At 38.9% G+C, this 20,770-nt stretch overlaps 1 protein-coding gene across 1 annotated transcript in view; it reads left to right on the top strand.

The window, feature by feature from the left end:
- KIAA0586 (KIAA0586 ortholog) overlaps positions 1 to 20,770 on the top strand; it is a 75,372-nt gene that overhangs the window by 27,690 nt on the left and 26,912 nt on the right. The window contains exons 20-29 of the mRNA XM_009331311.1: positions 4,127 to 4,323; positions 4,530 to 4,648; positions 5,235 to 5,419; positions 7,877 to 8,036; positions 8,630 to 8,855; positions 9,388 to 9,635; positions 10,116 to 10,192; positions 12,909 to 13,043; positions 14,686 to 14,866; positions 18,007 to 18,146. Coding sequence (XP_009329586.1) covers positions 4,127 to 4,323; positions 4,530 to 4,648; positions 5,235 to 5,419; positions 7,877 to 8,036; positions 8,630 to 8,855; positions 9,388 to 9,635; positions 10,116 to 10,192; positions 12,909 to 13,043; positions 14,686 to 14,866; positions 18,007 to 18,146 — 1,668 coding nt within the window. The remainder of the gene's footprint in view (positions 1 to 4,126; positions 4,324 to 4,529; positions 4,649 to 5,234; positions 5,420 to 7,876; positions 8,037 to 8,629; positions 8,856 to 9,387; positions 9,636 to 10,115; positions 10,193 to 12,908; positions 13,044 to 14,685; positions 14,867 to 18,006; positions 18,147 to 20,770) is intronic.

Raw genomic sequence — 20,770 nt, 5'->3', positions numbered from 1 at the left:
CCCCAGCCTGCTCGCTGGTGGGGTGGGGTGAGAGGCAGAAAAGGCCTTGACTCTGTGTCAGCACTGCTCAGCAGGAACGAAAACATCCCTGTGTTATCATCGCTGTTTCCAGCACAAATCCAAAACACAGCCCCATACTGGCTACTGTGAAGAAAATTAACTCTATCCCAGCCAAAACCAGCACACTTTTCTGCTAGAACATGCTTATTTGAGATACTTAGGAGTTGAAATGCTAGTTGTTAGCATTGGTAGCCCGATAAAGGCAAGGCTGCCGCAGCTGCCTGCTCCCAGGTCCAGCCAGTGCTGAGGCTGAGCATGTACCACCAATAGGCACACACACAAACACACGTATACAGTGCACATATACGTATGTGTACACGAGTGGCTGCACAGATCAGCACTCAAACAGTACCAAGGTGCTGATCCTGTTCCCCTCTCTGGCAGTTCAGGATGGAGGTCTGGGATATATGTGTGCTTGTGTGTATGTACATGCGTGTGCATGTATAGATGTATGTACACAGGCATACACACACGCAGTGTAGATCCCTCCAGTATCTGGCGTTAGACACGCAGTCTGCCCAGTAGCTGGCCCTGGGTCCTTGCCCTCCCCTGCTCTGGCACCTGGACGTGCAGTCCCCTGAAAGCCCCTTGCTCAGGAAAATAGCTGGAAATGGCATTTAGTGAGGAGACAGGACAGACTGCGCGGATCAGGCATAGGGCAAGGCCAGGCAAGCATGCTGACCAGCCGCTTGTTTACATGCAGCCAGCCACTTTTGTCCCGCTATTTTCCCACACCTGTACCTCTCCAAACCACCTTGGTCCTTCCCTTTCCAGACCTTTGGTTCCTCCCCATAAACACCACATAAAAAGTCTTGTACCATCCCAAAATATTCTTACCTGCATCCCATAATAAGTCATAGTGTCATCACCTCGTCCAAATGCACCTGCCCAACCTTAAGAAAGGTGCTATGGAGAGTCTTTCCATGGGCCCATCTTGCTGGGTTTCACTCCTGGACACCGGGGCTGAGCCCTCTCCTGTGATAGCCTTGGGAGTAGCTGGGTTGGGCTGCTCGGTTGTCATATTAGGTTATCTGGGTTCTCCCACCTGTCGTCGCTCCTCTGTGCTCCTTTGTGTGAGTGGAGACAAACCTTTTATTACAAAACCTAACAGTAATTTGTTTTAACAGTTTTGTGGACTAATGCAACGTGTCCCAACTCGTAAAATGCAAGCCCTGCCATAGGAAGAGGTGGTGTGCCTTGTTCTCCCATTGCAACCTTGCTGTCTGGTGTTTAAAGACCCAGAGCTCCATCTTCCAAAATAGTTGAATTAGGTGCTCTTATTTCACAATAAGAAAATTCATGTGCGGAATAAAGCAGAAGAAGCTGTTACAGCTTTGATTTATACACTTCTTTATTTTTGATCGGTGGTTGACCCTACAACAAAGTAGGTTCAGACTTTCCGCACGGAAGAGGTTTCGTAAGGCCAGCCCTTGCACGGACCCTGCCTTATTCCAGAGTGAGAAACTTGCTCAGCTAACATGAGCCCAGAACGGACTCTCAGATTTATTGAGTCTACTCTCCGACTCTTACGAGCAGCCACATCCTGCAGTACCTTTAGCAAGCTTACTAGGATTTAAAATTAGAGACACTTTTTGCTCTCTCTGAACACGCCCTAATTGCAAGGTGGGGACTTGTTTCTCAGAATTTTTGCTTCCATTTTGAACGCCACTGCAAAATACATAACCTGCAGAGGTCAGAGTAAATGTATTTTCCTCAATCCTGGTTTCCTGTAGATTCTCTTTGGGGCAGTGATTTTTTTACATGTATAACTTCAGACAAAAGATCACAGGTGGCACCTGCAATGCAGCCTGACCTTGCTTGTGAAAATTGCTTTAGAAATCTGTCAAGAAGAAATCCGTGACTAAGTTTCGGATGGCTTTAATAAAAGACTATGCAAATACATGTTTGGTAATGGAACAAAATTAATCTATACCACCAAATAATTTCAAACATTTTTTAATTATCTGAATGTAATTTGGGAAATAGAATTTCGGCTTGATACTTCATAATAAAGTACAGTGATTAATATTCCAATCATATCTGAAAGACTTTGTAATTTATGCCGTATTTTGATTGGGAGTCATGATAGATATTTTCAACAGTCTCCAGGGAGGTAAAATGCAGACTTAAGTGCAGATTATTCAGGATTGGTCTACAAGGTGATATATGTGCAAGTTCAATCTGTATAATTAAATACTATTATATTATTTTTTTATTTCAGCAGACATAATATATCACCCCGAAAGGCATATAGTTTTATTTTGGATTTGTGCACTATTAAATACAAAATACTTTTGCACATAGTTTAGAAATGCAGGAGAACTGCAAAAGTTTGTCAGAAGTTACTAAATATATATAAGATTTATTGTATGTACTTGGTTTATTTAATCCAGATGTTTGTATTTTGCATACTTTCAGAAAAGATTATATTAAATAGGCAACATCAAAGAAAATTTATGGAGTAATACAGTCAGAAGAAAATGCATAATGAAACACTGGACAAAGACATCTTTACATTTGCTGTCAGAATGAATTATGGTTATGAATACCTATATCCTAACAGAATGAATTGCTTATCAGCTTGCAAGGCATCCAGTGCCATTCTGAGTTTAATTTTATTGCTTTATTTCTATGCCTAGAATGGTTTAGAGATCCATCTTTGTCACCCAAATATACATACTCTGTTTTGCCTGCTTTGTAAGTTACAGCTTTTCTTTGAAGAATTATTACTATTTAAAGATCTAGAAAGATCCCGCTCCCCAATAGCTCTTTGTTGTAATACCCATCGTGGACCTATCTGACTTTCCAGTTTTAAAGTATATTAAGGTAGGAGGGAAGTATTAATGCTGGGTTGGGGAAGGAGACAGGAAAATGTTACTGTCTTTTTTTTTTTTTTCCTTCTCCTTTCTGGGTTTAGTGATTTTTTTTTTTTTCTTTTATTCGTAGAAAATATATAGCGATTTTTTTTATTTTATGGGTTAAAAGTAAATTTAATTTATATAACGGAAAAGAAGACTTTTTTCTCCTTTCACTGTGTTGGAGATTAATCTTAATAAATGTAGGTTTACAGTGAGCTCTTTTATGCAGCATCACATACTTCTCACTGGTAATTTAGGGCTCAGCTCTTCATCTCTTTCTGGCATGCCAAATTTTCTTCCTAGAGAATCATATTACTATTAGAGACATTTGTTTTTAATATTATGAGTGAAGGATGCAGGTTTGCATCCATCAGGAGACATTTCTGAAGTGTTACATTACGATATGATGGTTGGTGACTGCTTTTGGGGACTTAATGCTGTGTGTGTGCTCAGGGGGGAAAAGCAGGGTGGCATCTTTGGAAACAGTCAAACATTGTAACGCACACGGAGTTAACTTCCATAACTTTTAGAAATAGCACATTAAGGTTAAATTCAAAGTGTCTGTGAGGATCTTATGAATTAATTACCCAGAAATACCCTTGAACTTTCAGCAGCTGAAGTTAGTGTAAGCGTACATGTAACATATGTGTAAGCTATTCATGTCTAGTGTTCAGTGCTGGCAACTTTATTAGAGTTTTGACTGACTGCGTGCTCGTTAACTTTTGGGAATGTATCTTTTCAGACAGGAGACTTCAAAGTAAAAGCTTAATTTCTAAAAAAACCCCAAACAAACAAAAAACAAACCAAAAAAACTAACCCAACGAGTGACTGTAGAAAGTTTCCTAAACTGTTTTGTTTAAAGGAGGAGCATTTCTGGAGCGTGTATTAAAGAAACCTGACTTATGTCACAAGTAAGTTCCTCAAGGATTAGCATTACCATTGGCTCCCTGCCCTGTGCAGCAGAGGCAGGAAATATAAGCCAAATCACGTTTTACTTAGCAGTTCCTATAGCCTTATACTTATACAGATTTATGATTTGCTAAGTTTAGAATTGTATCAATTAACTGCAACATACTAAGAAGGGAGAATGTGGTCTGTGTGCTGTGACAAGTCTACAAATGTTTCTCAAAGAAAAAAATCTGTCGGTTACCTTGATGACATTGCCTTCCAGAAATGCACCGTAACTTGATTTACTACTTATTTATTAGGATCAGGAAGAGGAGGGGGATGAAATTCCAGAATTCTTTGAGCCTCTTCTGGAGCTTAATGGACAGTTTAAAGTTGCCTCGCCAAAATACAATGGTCCTTTGTTTCCTCCAGTGGCTTCTGCTCCTCAGCAGTCTTCTGATGTTTTGGATGAACTGATTCAAAGGAGAGAAACTATAGAAAACAGGTTGATAAACTGGTGAGTTGCAATATAACAAAGTGGCGAGAGAATATATGTGGAAGAAGGAATGACTCCATAAGAATACCTTCCCTTTCTTCTCCTCCCTTCCCTTCCCTTATCCTCTTTCCTTTGAGTTGCCTTGCATTTTATGTCAAGAATGCTCTTTTGTATACTTTTAGGTGTCTTGGTATTTGCTGATAGTTAAACGGGTTTTATTCTGCCAGGGTGGAACAAGAAATAATGGCAAAAATTATCAGTGGGATGTACCCAGTTCAGAAAGAAACAGTGCCCAGTGTTAGCACCTCAGGGAGTGAAGACAGTGAGACTGTAACGTCTGACATTGGTAAGTAGGAGTTGTTGTTCTCAGCAGATAGATTATCTCAATTTTTGGCTCATTTTAACAAGCTGTGTAGGTACTGTTGCCTGAGCCTAAGAGTGGATAATGCTGAACCAGTGAAAGTATAAAATGCAGAAGTGGATGCTTTAATTTATGTTGAGACAGAGCAAGCATTATAAGGCCATGGAAATAAATTATCTAATAAAAGAAAAAGAACACATAAAACATACCACTGTACAAAGCAACTTCTGTTATTGGCCATCTAAATCAGATCGGGCATTTTGCTAAGCCTGTAATGTTTGTTTGCCTTTCTTCTGTTAATAGGTATGTCAAAAATTATCTCCCTTATAAATGTGTGAGAATGGGAGACAAATGCATTTCTCCTGTGATGTCACTGCCCTTCGCTGCTGCCTTCTTTTATGATTCTGAATTGCTTCTCTACTGTTGTTTCTTTACCTGTAAAATCAAAAAATCACTTTTTGCAAAGAAATGTTTAAAAGTTCATGGAAAATAAAATGAGTGGCGACAGTACACTATGTGCATTTTAAGAGGTAAGACCTGGACGTGTGCTTTGTGTTTCTTCATTTTTCAGTTGAAGTTGCAGGTGGTGGAGGGTTTCAACTCTTCATCAATGCTGGCGTGCCCGTGGACTCAGAAATGATAAGTCATTTTGTAAATGAAGCTCTCAGCGAGACAATTGCAACCATGCTGGGTAACAAGCAGGCTCAGAAAGCAGTTCCTACTATAAATGTTCTTCCAAGTACAACAATTATGATGGTAAGAGTCCGTTTTATTTAAGCTTTCCTACTGGAGTTCTGAGGGATAATTTCTTTGTGGCATGATAGTTCAACTATGTGCAAGACAAAGATGATAGAAAAAGACTGATGAACTGAATGTGCATGATTTGCATTTTTTGATTATTCCTTATTATACCCCAACAAGCAACAAGATTAAACCTATTTCACTTAAAAAAAAAAAAATAAAAAGAAAAAAAAAATTCCTTTGTGCTGCATGCAACATGCTATATTTATTTATTTACTTTAAGGCTGAGACAAAACTGATTTCTAAGGGAAAGACCTGGTACTTAATTTCATGTTGTCAAAAGATAGCTCGTGTTAATTTCAACAAAAATAGCTGTGCTGCTTTCTTGTGAAGAAATGATATTATTTTTTGTCTTATGGGCTTGCAGCCATTCTTTAATATCTGTAAAAATGAGTATTAATTCTTTCTAAGTTTTGAATTCAGTGATCTTCAGTAAATGCTTAAATGATTAGTGGAACTTCCTGTAATACAGGATAATTTTCTCTGTTCCCTTTGATAATCAAATGACAGCTGGCTCTTATTTTGATAACAACATGGCTGTGCTACAATCTGGTGTTGTATAATGTCTTTGGGAAACGGCTGCGCTTAGAAATCTAACTATGCAAAGCTTTGTTGAAAGTGAGATCAATTATTCTATTTTGCTGCAGTGCACATAGACTGAACTACCAGCTGGTGCCTGCTGTAGGTGACCAACAGATTATTCTATAGTCAAAAGTAATCATTTCACTGCTGTGGGCTTAAATACCGCCATCCTGCATCTAAAGGGCTCTTCCCCACTCCATTACAGATTAAGGAGAGTATGATGTTAAAGAGGACTGTTCTTTGTGGCTTGTTCTTCTGATACTTGGAAACCTCTTCTAATAACCATTCTACATTTACTAATGGCCCTCTTAAGCCTTCTTGTTTCTGTACCAACTGAAACTGAAATGTGCTTAGGCTGAAATGGTTGTTTTCTCCTTACTATATATATTCATTTGTGCACTTCTAGAGATTAGTTTTGTCCTTTTCGGACTTTTTTTTGATTAGGCTAAATAAAGCAATCATACCTACGCATACCATTTTTCAGCTCTTACTGATGGGCAGCGCTTTTATGTTTTCCAGATTAGATTGGTCTTGGCCACAGGTAACACTAATATGCTAATACACATTTTTAATAATAACGTAGTATGTAAATGGGGCTTCCTCAGTGTCTTGTGCAATAGTAGTGATACTCTCCAGCCTTTATTGGAATCTCAGGTAGCCAACTGGGTTTTTTAAAAGTCTTTGCACATTTGTGGCTATTAGTTATCCTTTGGATAACTTGGTACATTTTTTTATTCTCCTTTTTCCTTTTCTGCTCAGCATATAGCAGAAGTTCTTGAATGTGTAGTTTATGTGTTCTTGATCTACCACCCCTTCTTACTGTGAAGTTTCCTATCTAGAACTTCAGCTGCCCAGTTACTGAGTTCTTTGCTGTTCATGATGTCACACAGTTGTATGTGCCAAATGTGTTAGCGTGTGCCTCTTCCTCTAAGAGTTATTAATAAAAATCATCAGTCTGAGGATTTATTCTTCAGAAACTAGCCTGGAAACCTTCCTTTAGCCTCATCATCTTGTTTTATTTATAAATGTCAGAGAATAGGGCTGGAAAACACCTGGAAAGGTCCATCGTATTCCTCCATAGCAGGCTGAATGACAACCATCATAATTGCTTGTCAGATTTATCTCCATCGCTGTCATTTTTTGAGGAACATCACAATTGTTTGCTTATTTCAGTGCTTTACTGTCTTGGCTATGGCTTTGTTTGTAATCTTCTCTTTAGCTGATTCTCTTACCATAAAATTATCATACTGACTCAATTTTACCCATGCCACGAAATATTTTCTTGCTTAACATTGTATCAAATGCTTTATTAAAATTCACATAATCATATAATTCATATTTACACTGGACATGAGGAAGCATTTCTTTACCGAGAGGGTGGTCAAACACTGGAACAGGCTTCCTAGAGAGGTGGTCGATGCCCCAAGCCTGTCAGTATTTAAGAGGCATTTGGCCAATGCCCTTAACAACATGCTTTAACTTTCGGTCAGCCCTGAATGGGTCAGGCAGTTGGACTAGGTGATCATTGTAGGTCTCTTCCAAGTGAAATTATTCTGTTCTATTCTATACATAATGATTTCCAAATGTAATAATTCTAATGCGTAATTTACTGTTTTTAAATTTATTTTGTCCAGGCATACCATTTAGCCTGGTGCAACTCTATGTTTAGAGGGAGGAGTTAGATCCATGAAGCATGTATCTAAGCAACGACTGTTCCTGTTCTGTGATAAACTGCCTTTCTCTCTCTTCCTTGACTAACTCTGGGGATACTTGGGAGATAGGAATTTTGCATTGAGATAACAACTGTGGTTATGTTTTTTTCCCCCTCAGGAGCCTCTTGTGCCTACTCCATTGCCAACACCCCAGGCCACACCACCACAAACACCACCTTCAGAAAAAGAATTGCCTCCAGTCAAAACTCCAGAGTCTTCTCTATCTCTTACAGAAATGAGTGGGGATGTTTGTGAACATGAAAAAATTAAAGAAACAGGTAGTGAAAATAATAATTGAAGTTTAGAAGTAGCAAATATGCTTTAATCTACTGCCTTTAATTTTCTTCTTTAAAGTCACGTTATCTCTCAGGATAAATATTCTTGAGGCTATAATTCAAGTGGGAACTCATGTAGTACAAAAATTATGGGCTAATTCATATAAAAAGCAAACATCTTCTATTTGGTAACAGTTCTGTTTTCAAACTTAATGCACATTTTTATGGTCTGTGTGATTTCTACCCCGCCCAGCCCCTCCACGCTTTTTCACATCAGAAAAATAGCTGTCTTTTGCTCCTTCCTGTGTTTCTAATGTTAATTAAACCAAATTTACACTCTCCAAGTAAAGCAGCTTAGTTTTTAAAATGCAGAGCAGTCTCCCTTATTAAGGGAAATAAGCAACTGAGGTTTTATTCTAGCTCCTTCAGATGCCAACGCTGTACTTAAAAGAAACTCGTCTTAATCTAGTCTTATCTCCATAACTATCAAAAGGTATAACAAGCATTACAAGGGCTTAGTGGAACTAACTAACTCTCTGTCTGAGATTTACTTCCTGCTTTCCTTTCTGATCCGAAATTTGGCTTCACACACGCAGGAGTTGAGATGCCAGCTGCCACTAGTCGTGTTGGCACACCTGTGGTTACCCCTGTCAATACGCCTCCTAAAACAACCACACCAAGCCCTCCTGCCTCAGAATGGGTCTCCGAAGCTGCAAAAATGGAAAGTCCAAAGCCTCCAAACCCATGGGATGATGCAGAACTTCCTCTGGAAGAAGAGAAACCCAGTCCTTTAACTGAAGAACCAGTCCGTCCCAAGGCTGTGTGAGTTGAACAGGCTGCACGGTTTTCTCATTTCTTAAAAAAAAATGAATATATTCATTCATTCAAAAAGTCAGTAGAGAAATTATTAATGTGTATATAAGGAGGCATTGAGATAAGCCAGGATTCTTTTTTTGAATTGCTTGACTTCTATTTTGGAGAAAAATGGGAAATCAGGACCTTTGTCAGAATTTATTGGTCCTTATTCATTGTCCTCTTGAACATTGTACTGAGTAAACTGGTATTGTTACCCCTGCCAGTAATAAATGTAGCGACAATGAAATATTGTATTATTAGCATTTTATTTTTTCTATTACCTCAATGGGAATACATGAGGTAATTTTTAGTTATAACCAGAAATTCATTAATAATGTTATTTAACCGTGTTGATTCTTGGACTGTTCTGTAAAATGCTGTGCTCTTTCATTTGAAAAAATACTTGCAAATTAATTTCTTTTCAGTATTGATTTAAGACTTTAGTCTATATTGTTCAATGCATTTTGTTGTATTCACAATGCATATTCTTACATTTTAGTGAGATGTCAGTGGCTAATGATGAGGAACCAGAGGCCTTGATTTTACCATCTCAGCTGTCATCAGCAAGGCCCTTCGAATCGCTTCCTTGCAAGCCACAGGTTCCATCCCCTGTGCCTACAGTTAGTTCTGGGCAGTCCACGCAGGAAAGCAGCCTTACCCTCACAGAAACAGAAACAGAAACTGCAGACAGACCCATCTCAGAAGGGGAGGTACTCTTCAGCTATGGACAGATACTGGCTGCAAGAGGTAACTAACTAGACAAATTAGTGGAAATCAGAATTTGGATTAATTTTTTTTTCTTTACAAAATCCTCTTCCAGTCTACTGAAGTTACATTTCATATATTTTCTGATAAAACTGCAAGCATTAACCTGGTCTCTAACTTTCTGTGCATGGTTTTGGATTTAAGAGACCTTATTGCTCTTTTTCTTGTTTCTGAGCAAAATGCTTCTGCTTACTAATGAAAAAAGACTAAATCTGCTCTTTTGTCATAATATCATTGGGACTGTCTTGCACAAGTACCATGTGGTATGAAGTTTTTATTGAAAGCAAAGGATAAGAGTGATTTTCTTGGAAGCTGAAAATATGTCTTTATAATACACATCCGGTAGTAGGAATTTCCAACTTTACTAAAGCACTGTGTTGCAATTATTAAAGAATGTGGCCTTGGCTTTCTTTCATATAGCTTGCATGTTTTTTAGTATTTGTAACTTAAAATATTTTTCAGCATTAGCAGAAGGAGGACAGTCACTTCCAAACCTCGCTGAGAGCTTAACAAGTACTTTACGAGATGCCAACGAAATGGTAAGGAAATATTTCACAAGGATATGGAGTTAGTGTGGTATTCTACCTTGAGCATCTTGAAAAATTGGATGTGCTTTAACCATTTTAACTTATAAACTTCTTCAATTTACGCTTTTAAACTGTGCACTTACAAAGAATGTTAGAATTTCAGAGCTCCAAAGAAAAAGAACACATTATACAAACTAATTTATATAAAAAAAAAGTTGAATGATTTATATACTTCTGTAGGTGAGAGATAGCTAATACGCATTTTCATCTCTTTATTGTTTTTACTTTTAATACATCTTAAACAGAATAGAACATTGTTATGCTCAGAGCTGTTTCAGCTTTGACCCATCTTTTAATTGCTTGTGTGCTTAAATTATTAAAGTAGGTTAGCTGAGGCTGGAGCTAGTTAAAGCTGCTTAGAACTTCAGTATATTTTTTTATCTGACATCTACTTCAGTCCATTGTCCTGGAAGTCTCCCAAGTCAAGGTATTCTCCATTCCCTTTCTCTTTTAACACTTTTCCTCAAATGCCTGGACTTTCCCTCTCTGACTTTGTGTGATGTGTCTTGGTAGGACATAGCTGTCATATAAACGATAGTATCAGGTAGAGTAATACTATGCTTAAACCAAACTGTTTTCTTTATGAAAGAATAAAAAAATTGATAGTGAAATTGTAATAGTATTGGTTGGAAGGGACCTCCAGAGGGATTTCTGAAATCTTCCTGGGCTGCCTCTGCAATGCTGTATGGCTCTTCTGGAAGATGTCCAGATAGTTGAAATCTGCCATGAGGATGAAGACCTGCAATCATCAGACCCCTGTTAATGTATCGTAGAAAGCCTCCTCTTGCTTTCTGTTGGTCAGGTGCTCTGAAGCAGACCCTGCCCACAACATCCCCAGTGTTCCTTTCCCCTCTCATCCTGACTCAGACCATCCATAGGCACATGGAGGTCTGTGAATTCAAGGAATGATTTGACCTGGGATTGAAAAGTGGCTGAGCTACTGGGCTGACAGGGTTGTGGTCGATGGCACAAAGTCCAGCTGGAGACCAGTCACTAGTCGTGTATGCCAGGGGTCAGTACTAGCGCCAGTGCTGTTTAACATATTCAGTAATGACCTAGATGATGGGACAGACTACATCATCAGCAAGTTTGCAGATGATACAGAACTGATTCATACACCAGAGGGTTGTGCCACCGTTCAGAGGGACCTCACTGGGCTGGAGAAATGGGCTGACAGGAATCTTACTAAGTTCAACAAGGGTAAATGCCATCTCCTGCACCCAAGGAGGAACAACTCCATGCACTAGTACATGCTGGGGGCTGACCAGCTGGAAAGCAGCATTGCAGAAAAGAACCTGGGGATCCTGGTGGGCAAGTTGAACATGGACCAGCAATATGCCCTTGTGGCATCCTTTGCTGCATTGGGAAGAGCATTGCCAGCAGGTCAAGGGAGGTGGTCCTTCCGCTTTAATCAGTACTGGTGAGATAGCATTTGGAGTATTGTGTCCAGTTATGGGCTATCCAGTACAAGAAAGAAGGTTTTACTGGAGTGAGTCCAGCAAAGGACTACAAAAATGATTAAGGGATTGGTGCATCTGTCATACTGAGAGAGCTTGGATCGTTTAGCCTGGAGAAGAGAAAGCTCTGGGGGGATCTTACCAATGTGTATAAATACCTGGTGGAAAGAAGTACAGAAGACAGAGCCAGACTCTTCTGAGTGGTACCCAGTGAAAGACAGGAGGCAGTGGACACAGATTGAAGTTCAGGAAATTCCTTTTAAACAGGAAATGTTGTTACTGTGGGGGTGGCCAGACACTGGAAGAGGTGCTGCCTTGAGCAGTTGGGTTGGGCTAGACAGTCTCCAGAGGTCCCTTCCAACCTCAATAATGCAAAGTTTAAATGTCCTAGAGTAGGAGTCCACTTTTCTTCTCCCTGCCTATCCTTCCTAAACATTTCTACCCATACATGGCCATACTTCACCAGTGCATATTTTCCCATCTAATATCCATGATTTCATTCATGTCATAGTCATGAGACTGTGCCCTGAACTTGCAGATCTTTCTGCCTGTTGTCCAGACTTTGCCATGTGAGTGTATAGGCACCTGAGGAGAATGCCCTCCCTCTTGCTCAAGATTGTGAAAGTTCCTTTTGTGGGCTTCCCTTTAGATGCCTCCTCTGTCTGTCACCCTTCCTCTCTTAAACTCTGGGCTTAGGACTCTGTTATGAGGTCAACCTAAACTGAAGTTCTCTTCATCAGGTTACAAAGCTTGCTTGCTAAGATGTTCTTCCCTCTCTTTGTCAGCTGGATTGTAACTCCTTCTAATAGTTCTCCATCCTCAAACTAGGCTCTCTGGTTGAGAAAACGAAGTCCTTGCTGGTGAGAGCAGCTTTGCAGTCAGATGGTTGCTGGCAACCAGTATGTGACGATTTAACTGTTTCCCTGAACTTTGGAGGCCTAAAGGACCTTGTTCTTCTCTAAGTATTGCAGTCTTACGTATCAAACAAACACTCTGAGTGTCTGTGGGTAAAAGGAGAAAGCAGTATGTCATTGGTTTGCTTATTTTTAAATGCCTGGATTTTCATGACACAAGTTTTCAGTGTGGAAACTGTAACAACTTACTATAAAAGAAAAAAGCTTAATTGTGAGCTAAAGTAAGAATGATTCAAGTTCCTACAAAAAACCCAGTTTTGGATCATGTATTATGTGGATTTTGTTTCTCTGTTTTAGGATTATGATCCTCCCAGTGAAGGGCAAGTGGTGAGAAGACCAGATAAAGGCTACCACAGGGATCCTGTCCTGACTCTCTTAGCCAAATTAAATCAAGCACCTCTTGCTGCACGAGAAGGAATGTACCATTTGGAGGTAACTTACAGTCCTTTTCCTTCCAATACAGTAGTTTTAAAGTGATACTTTCTTACTCAAAAGTAGATGAAGTATTTCAAGCTTATCCTTTCTGTTGGCTATAGAACAGGTTCATACACTTCATTCCATGCTGGAAGTGATCCCACTTCTGTTGGCTATGTTCTGGTGTAAAACTTTTTAAAAACACTGAAGGTTAAGCGTTGTTATAAACAAGTTAGCTGTACGTAGTATCACACGTACCTAGTTTTCAAGGTGTGTATGTGACTGTTCCAGTGTATCAGATTTGTCCTGTCATTTTGAAAACCAGGGAGGTTTTCTGTCACTTCAGCAATATAGGTGGTATGTTTAACAATACAAGTTCATTGCACTTAACAGCCATAGGAGTGTTTTAGGGAGGTATGAAGAATAACTCAGCAAATGTTTACATGCACTTTTGCACCTGCTGTTGATACTGATCTTGGAACAAAAGCTCAAAATATTCATATTCAGTTGGCAGAAAAAACAGACTAACAGAAAAATATAACTATCTGCATCACAAAGGACAAAAGGAATTTGATGTCACACATCTAAGTATTTTCTATGCAGAAAATAGTAGTTTGGACTGGGCATCTATTCTAACTGACATAGCTGGAGGAACGTTTAAAGAACGTCAGCTGTGAATACTGCAATATGGTTCATGGACACCTTTATGGCAGATCTTGCTTTTTGTGATTTTATTGATGCATATGCAGTTTCTTCCTTCTGGCTTGGTCAGTTTAGTCTAAAAAATTACTAACTTTACTCACCTCCTTAACTGTTCCTTTGTCTGTCTTTGTTTTCCTTAATGAGCTCTGGTGGATGGACTTAGTGAAAAGCTTTCTACAGTATCAGCACCGAGTCTGACTGTAGTGACATTTTCTAATCAGCACTGCCAGTTACAAATGCATCTCTAATTTGCTTTTTCCCTTTCCCATAGTCACGGACCGCTCAGTCTGTCCATACAAGACACTAATAAACTCCTCCCCACCAGATTCTGGCAAGGTGTGTGCAAGCATACCTTCTCATTTATAAGAGAAAGAATATTCTCCCAGATGTTACTAGTATTGCCTTGGAATGATACTGTGCACATGTGTGTATGTGTATTCGACCTGTTTTCCTGCATATAGAAGCAAGCTGGTTTTTCTCTGCAGCTATGAAAGTCAGAATCCAGAGAACCATCCCTATTTTAAGTGCCATCCAAACCTACTTAAAAATTGAGCTTTTTGTCTGACATGCTATACAACAGAGAGTCAATAGCTTTTTAGATGCTTCCAGTGTTGCAGGGTCAGGCAGTCAACAGTGGCCATATGTGTAACATTAAAGACTTCATGCTAAAAATATAACTTAAGATCTGATCATGTTGGGATACCACTAACAAAGTAAGTGATGTTCTTTGGCTGTAAGTGATTCTTTTCAGTCCAGCACTGATAAATGTAGATCTTGCTTTCAAACCCAGTTAGATGATATCTCTTCAGTTTCAGTTTTCTTTATTCAATGCTAATAGTATAGACATAAGTTTATGTATGCTGTAAGGGTTAATGTAATTAGATAACAATGCCTGGTTTTGGAAGAAATACATTGGGGTTTTTTATACCTGCTGTTCTGATGTTGCTGTTCTATGTAGGATTCTGATGATAGTGTTGGGGAGCTCAGTGAAGGTCAAAGACCGAGGCTGACCAGAGCAGCAGAGAGAATCCTAATGGGACATTCAGTTTCTGTGGACCATCCAACTGCTCGGACTTCTGAGGACAGACCACGCCAGGGTTTCCGTTCGCCATCGCCAGGGCAGCTTGCCCAAATTGGGGGTACAGTTAGACTGTTACTTCTTCTCTGTGATGTTTATGTGGATTCTGAGTTTTTTCTATAACAATATCTAAAATAATTTCAGAGAATACGTTAGAAATCCAGTATTAAATATTTACGGGCAGTTGCTGCAATGAAATGATTAGTATTCCTATTCTGAGAACTGGATTTAATTCAAGCTGTGTCTTCACTCTTCTTTGCCTGTAATATTCTACAGTTTGAACAAAAATTGTGCCAAGTACCAATTGTGCCACTTGCCTATAGAAAAGCTGATTGTAAAGTATGTATTTTAGTCTTTTAGTCAAATTCAGTTCTCAAAAACACTTAGTTTGACCATTCTTGAAGTCGGTTTCCATAGGACAGGTATTAACACCAGCAGTTCAAGCTACTTCTCTCTGTCCCCTTACACAACACTCCTCCTCATTGTTTTTATCACTCCATCAAGGTGATACTGCAGTGTCTCATAATGGGTAATATATTTTAGCTTCATATATTCCTGTAAGAATATGGAAATTCTTTTTTTCCCAAATGGGTAGCTGAGACGCACACATAATGGCTTGTACAAAGTAGTGTAGGAATATGCTGCTGTGGTAAAGCAGGGTACTTAATTTATTTCTTTTCAGTTGAAACTAGTGCTGTAACCACTGGCCCATCCTTCCTCTCCCTTATCTTTTTATCCCAGTTTCTCTATTGTTATCTGAAAATGTACTTCTATACTTGCTTAATTAAACTGCTGCAAGCTTGTAGAAACTCTTAGTTTTGTTGAGTGTGGTTTTAAATATGATTAAGCTAAACTGAAATAATTATTAAGCTGTTACAACACCAGTGTGGTTGCACTGATTCATCAAAAGTTGTGTAAACTAAAGTGATCAAACAGCTGTTTTTCTGTCCTTTTAATTTTCACATTTATGAATTTGACAAGAGAAGCATATCTCACATTATCAGTCCTTGACCAGTAGGAAGTGGATTGAAATTGGATGTGTTCAACGTGTGGCAAAAATTATCTCAGAGAAATAGGAGTATTTGTTTAGTTTTGAACTGATTCACATTTGAACTGGTTATACAGAGAGTAGGCTTTTTAAGGTAGCTGTTACCTAACGTTTTGGACCAGCTACACCACTGTCAGCCGTGAAAATACATTCTAGTACATTACATATTATCAAACTTTCACTTGAGAGTAGTTTGTTGAATGTTGTTTGGAGATTTGTTACGTTAGGCTTCCTGGCAAAGGACTAGGTAATGCTACTATCCCTTTCTCCAAGTCACTTGTTTAACACTGTGTTGTTAGAGTACTGTCAGCATTGAGAACACTGTGATGCGGGAATAAATCAGTGATCTAGATCAATCTCCTCTAAGTCTCTGATAGTGCTCAGGACCATATAGAGATTTAGAAGATGCAAGTTAATGGGAGGACCTGTCTACTAAGGGATATTTCTTTCTTACCCAGACTGTCCATAGCTGTATCAGGCATAACATGTTTGTATCTCCTCTCTCTATATCTTTTAAATCTATTTAATTTCATTTTGGATGCCCTTTGTCTGTCCTGTAAATGTCTAACACTTTTCAAAAGCCGCTCCGGTGTGTGATGGTAATCTAGAAGCAGTGTGTTTCTCTAGTAATTTTTTATGTTTATCTCTCTAAATCTTGTAGTATTGTTTCTGTTGCAGTGTTTTTTTAGAGGAGGCAAGGGACCTGAACACACTACCATAGGGGAATGCCCTGTGCTTTTACATAATCTGTACTAATCCCAGACTGAGTTTTGTTGCATTCTGATGATTTTTAAATTAGCTTCCCTCCCTCCCCACCTCTGAACACACAGCATGGTATTCACTGATATTGCTAAGGAAACAACATTGTATAACAGCTAGGATCTACTTTCAAGACAAGAGTGTTTTCATGTCAGGGAGGAACACAAAATCGTGTTTCCAAGTCCTTTTGATAGCGAAGTCAACACTGAAGAGGAAACAATCTGTTCTTGGGGGGAGGTGGAAGGGGGGAAGGAATGATCTGTGATTGTTTCCACTTTTCTTCCAAATCTGTTGTATCCCTCCACTGGTATGTGAGATTGCATGTCCTTCAGTCTATTGCAAGTCAGGACGAAGTGCCATTTCCTGATAGCCACAACAATTACAATGCAGGTCCATCATTTTATTACAGAATTATTTTTAGGGATAAAATTAAATAATTGTTACACGAATGGGTGTAAAAGTTCATATATTTCAAGGTGTATAGCTCTGTACTTATAACTTTGCAGTGGATACTCAATTTCTCTGTCAGAATGAGTCACTCACAGACATATCTGTAAGAATTCTGGGGATCATGTGTCTATGGGTATCTTCAGTTTTGTGACCAGTTTTTATTTGCATTATGGAAACATGATCTCTGTTTGTAGGATGGAGAAGGTATTGCTTATGTAGGTATGTAACAGCATCTTGATGATCAGTCTTTCATTTATAAATCCTTGTTTTCAGTGCTTAAAGTCACAGATATAAAAACCAACATGCAAATGAAATGTGGCACATGTAGTCTTAAAGTGAACAATAATTACAGTTAATTAAGCAATAATTATAGTTAATTAGGCTTAAAATTCATGCTTTGGCTCTGTATGATAGCAGAAGGCTAAAGTTAGTTCATGAGCTGTCAGTACATCTTTCATAAAGATGCTTTACATGCTTGCAGGCTGCAAAAGCATGATAAATGCTGGATTATATAGCAAATTATCCCTTTAAAAAAGACTATATACAGGTTTCATTTCATTCACACAACAGTGGAATATTTTCATGAAGAAACCTTTCCAATCTCTTTCCAATACATGTGATAAAGCTCATTAAGCATATAATGGTATGATGAACTATACAGCTTTGAAGCTATCATCAATGCTTGCCGTGTTAGAAATCTACAGATGATAAAACTGATTTATTTTTTTCAATTTCCACAGACGTGTGTTTCTTATTTCTTTTTTCCCCACAAGAACAATTTAAGGGATATACAATAAGCCATGTAAAGAGGAAATAATTCTCTTTAACATTGCATGTCCCATTGTTGAATCTTGAAAGGCTCCACATCCTGCCACATGAGTTGATGGGGAGATTATTGCTCCAGCTCATCAAGGAATTTATTTCTCTTTATTTTTCTCTCTCAGCAGAAATTCTTGGAGATGCAGATACGAGTTGTGGTCCAATGCTTCTGGCTGAACTGGAATCGCAACCAGTTTCAAATCCTGTTCTGCAAGCAGCCCAACCAAGCTGCAGAGTGACATCTCTCTCAGAGGATCTGTCCCAGGTAAACTCAGAAGGATCTTTTCTATGACTAGTCAGAAAGTGCAAACTGAAACACAGGAAAATAAATTTTCCCGTTTCACTGTGGTGACTGACATCACAGAACTGGTGCATTTAAAGTGACCCATTCAGCTGAGAAACTGAAGTCAAAAGTACAGGTGTGTAATGCAAATGATTGCGTTTACTGTGACGGAATCCTTACAATATGCTTTCTGTTAGGCTCAGACTTTCTCTTTTACATTTTTTGCACTTCCTCACAACTTCACTGGTCTCACAGGATCTACTGCTATACATACTCAGTTCAGATGGGGCATTCCAATATTTTAGGGCACAGTGCTTCAAATGCAGAAGAAGTTCTATATTAAAAATAACCTATTCCCTGATGTTCTATATTAAAAATAACCTGAAGTATCTTATATTGACCTGTCTTTTATGTTTTTGAGCCTTGATGTGTATTGTGCCATTGGTGTCTGAGCAGTTCTTAAATGAATATGATGTCTGAGCATATGTCATATGAAGTGATGTGTTGCATCTTCAAAGAGGATTTTAAATGTTACACCTCTTTCACTTTGAGATCACCGGAACATACTATTTCTTGGAATGATTGTTCACAGGCAAGACTGGATTCTGTTAAACCACTGTGTCTGTTGGGGTGAAGCTCATATCCTTGTTGTCGTTTCACCAGCCAAAAGTAAGAGGGGCAGAGAGGGTAAAACATAGTTCCTTCTTTTAACACCATTAGCTGTGATAATCAGTAATACCTGCATCTCATGCTCTGGAGAATTAGCTTGATGGGGTTAGGATTGATTTTTGTTTGCCTGGGTACAGGCAAATGATAATGTACCATGTGTAAGATTATAGTTATATATTATGTTATCTTTAGAAACTTTTTCTTGCATCTGAACCCTTAGTGTGGGGTTTTTGCCTGCTGGGATATAAAACTCACCCTCCCTCCAAACCAACCAACCAAACCCCTGAACTTTGTGTGTGTGGTTTTGTTCGTTTTGTTTTTTTCCCCCAAACAAAATTATCTCTTCCTGGATGTGGGTGCTCCTGACGTTAAGACTCTAAATCACTGTTTCTCACAGCTGAATTTTTTGCTTTTCTATGACGTGACCATGCCTATAAGCAATAACCACTGTAAACGTCTGCCCAAGACGTGGCAAAGCCACGCTCCATAAGATCCTCTACTAGATCTGTACATCCTTCTCTGAAATAAACAAAACAAAAGCAAAAAACCCCCCAACAAACCCTGTACCAGACTTGATTTGAAAGCTTGTTTTGACAGCATCTATCTACTATGTAACAATGATGAACCGTTCCCCTAGTTTCAGTTAGGGATGGCATCTATATTCAGATCTACAGCTGGATCGACTTCGTCACCTGCCTGTAGGAAACAGATTTTCTGGTAACATAACATCAGCTAAGAGAGCAAGAGATACTCAGGCTTCCAGAATGATTCATTCTATGCAATGTTTAAGGCGATAATCACTTTAAACTTCTTAAAAGATTTTCTCCCAAGTTAGTCACTGACTCTGACACCAGTTGTTTCACATCTTGTTTTTCATCTCTAGGCAGTGTTTGCCTTCATTGAAATGAAACTGTATCAGCTACGTACTAAGCAAGAAGACAAACCTATTTAGGAGCAAAACTAGGCTTTTCATGGTGTTTGCTGAGAGACCTGAGAAAATACACTGTATGTCAGATGGTGTCCAGCTGGGCCTTGGGTTTGGTGGAGCTTTGTTTTGATTTAACTGGGAACGATCCTCCGGGATGTTAGGGTTTGTTATGGCAGAGCTTGGGTGGTTTCTATCATCTGTCTGAACAGGATCCTCGTTTCAGGGAGGTTGTGGACAGTGATGTGGAGCTGCCATATACGTACCACTTGTTTGCTCCCTGGCACAGGTGTGTAGATCAGGTTTTGACCAACAGAAAGAGCATTGTTTTCTCACGTAGGGCAGGAGCAAATGCCTTTTAGTCGTGAAGAGTGAAGTCTGTGTGGTCACTCACTCCAAAACAAATAGCTTAAGTCGTACAGGAATTTTCTTATCTATCCAAATTCCTTGGCTGCTCCTCCATTTCTGGCATTGGATTTTTTGAGATTTATATATGCTTTTAGCCACTGTTAGACAGAATGCCAGATGAAATGCATCTTCGGTTTGACCCCTTCTGTCCGTTCTTGTACAACGATACAGGGATTGACTGTTATTTGCAGCCACTTTGCCCCTGTGCTCTTAGCCCTAAGAAGCAAGAGAATGACTAGAAGGAAGCTGGGCTCTTCCTATTCTAGGTAAATCATTTTGATCATGGGAGGGACATTAACACTGAGGTCATATTTGTGTGGCTAAACATTTCAAAGATGGTAAATCTAAATCATTTGAAGTCCCAAATGCATTGTTAAAATCTTAGAAAATCAGTTAGTTGCAAAATATTTTCATAATGTTCTTATATAAGTATGAATGTTTTTATACAATCAACATTTTTAAAGTGGGATTGTCACTTTGGTATTCTCATTAGCCTTAATTTTTAGTATTTCAAAACACATGTTTTTTTAATCTTCAGGAATGCATAATTGTAGGTTATGAATCTATGTGTTATCTCTCAACTTCTGTTTGCACCTCAGTTCAG

The sequence above is a fragment of the Pygoscelis adeliae genome, unplaced genomic scaffold, assembly GCF_000699105.1.
Source record: "Pygoscelis adeliae isolate BGI_AS28 unplaced genomic scaffold, ASM69910v1 Scaffold199, whole genome shotgun sequence".
NCBI lineage: Eukaryota > Metazoa > Chordata > Aves > Sphenisciformes > Spheniscidae > Pygoscelis > Pygoscelis adeliae.
Note: the sequence above shows the minus strand (reverse complement) of the source record. Positions and strands in the feature narration are given on the sequence as shown.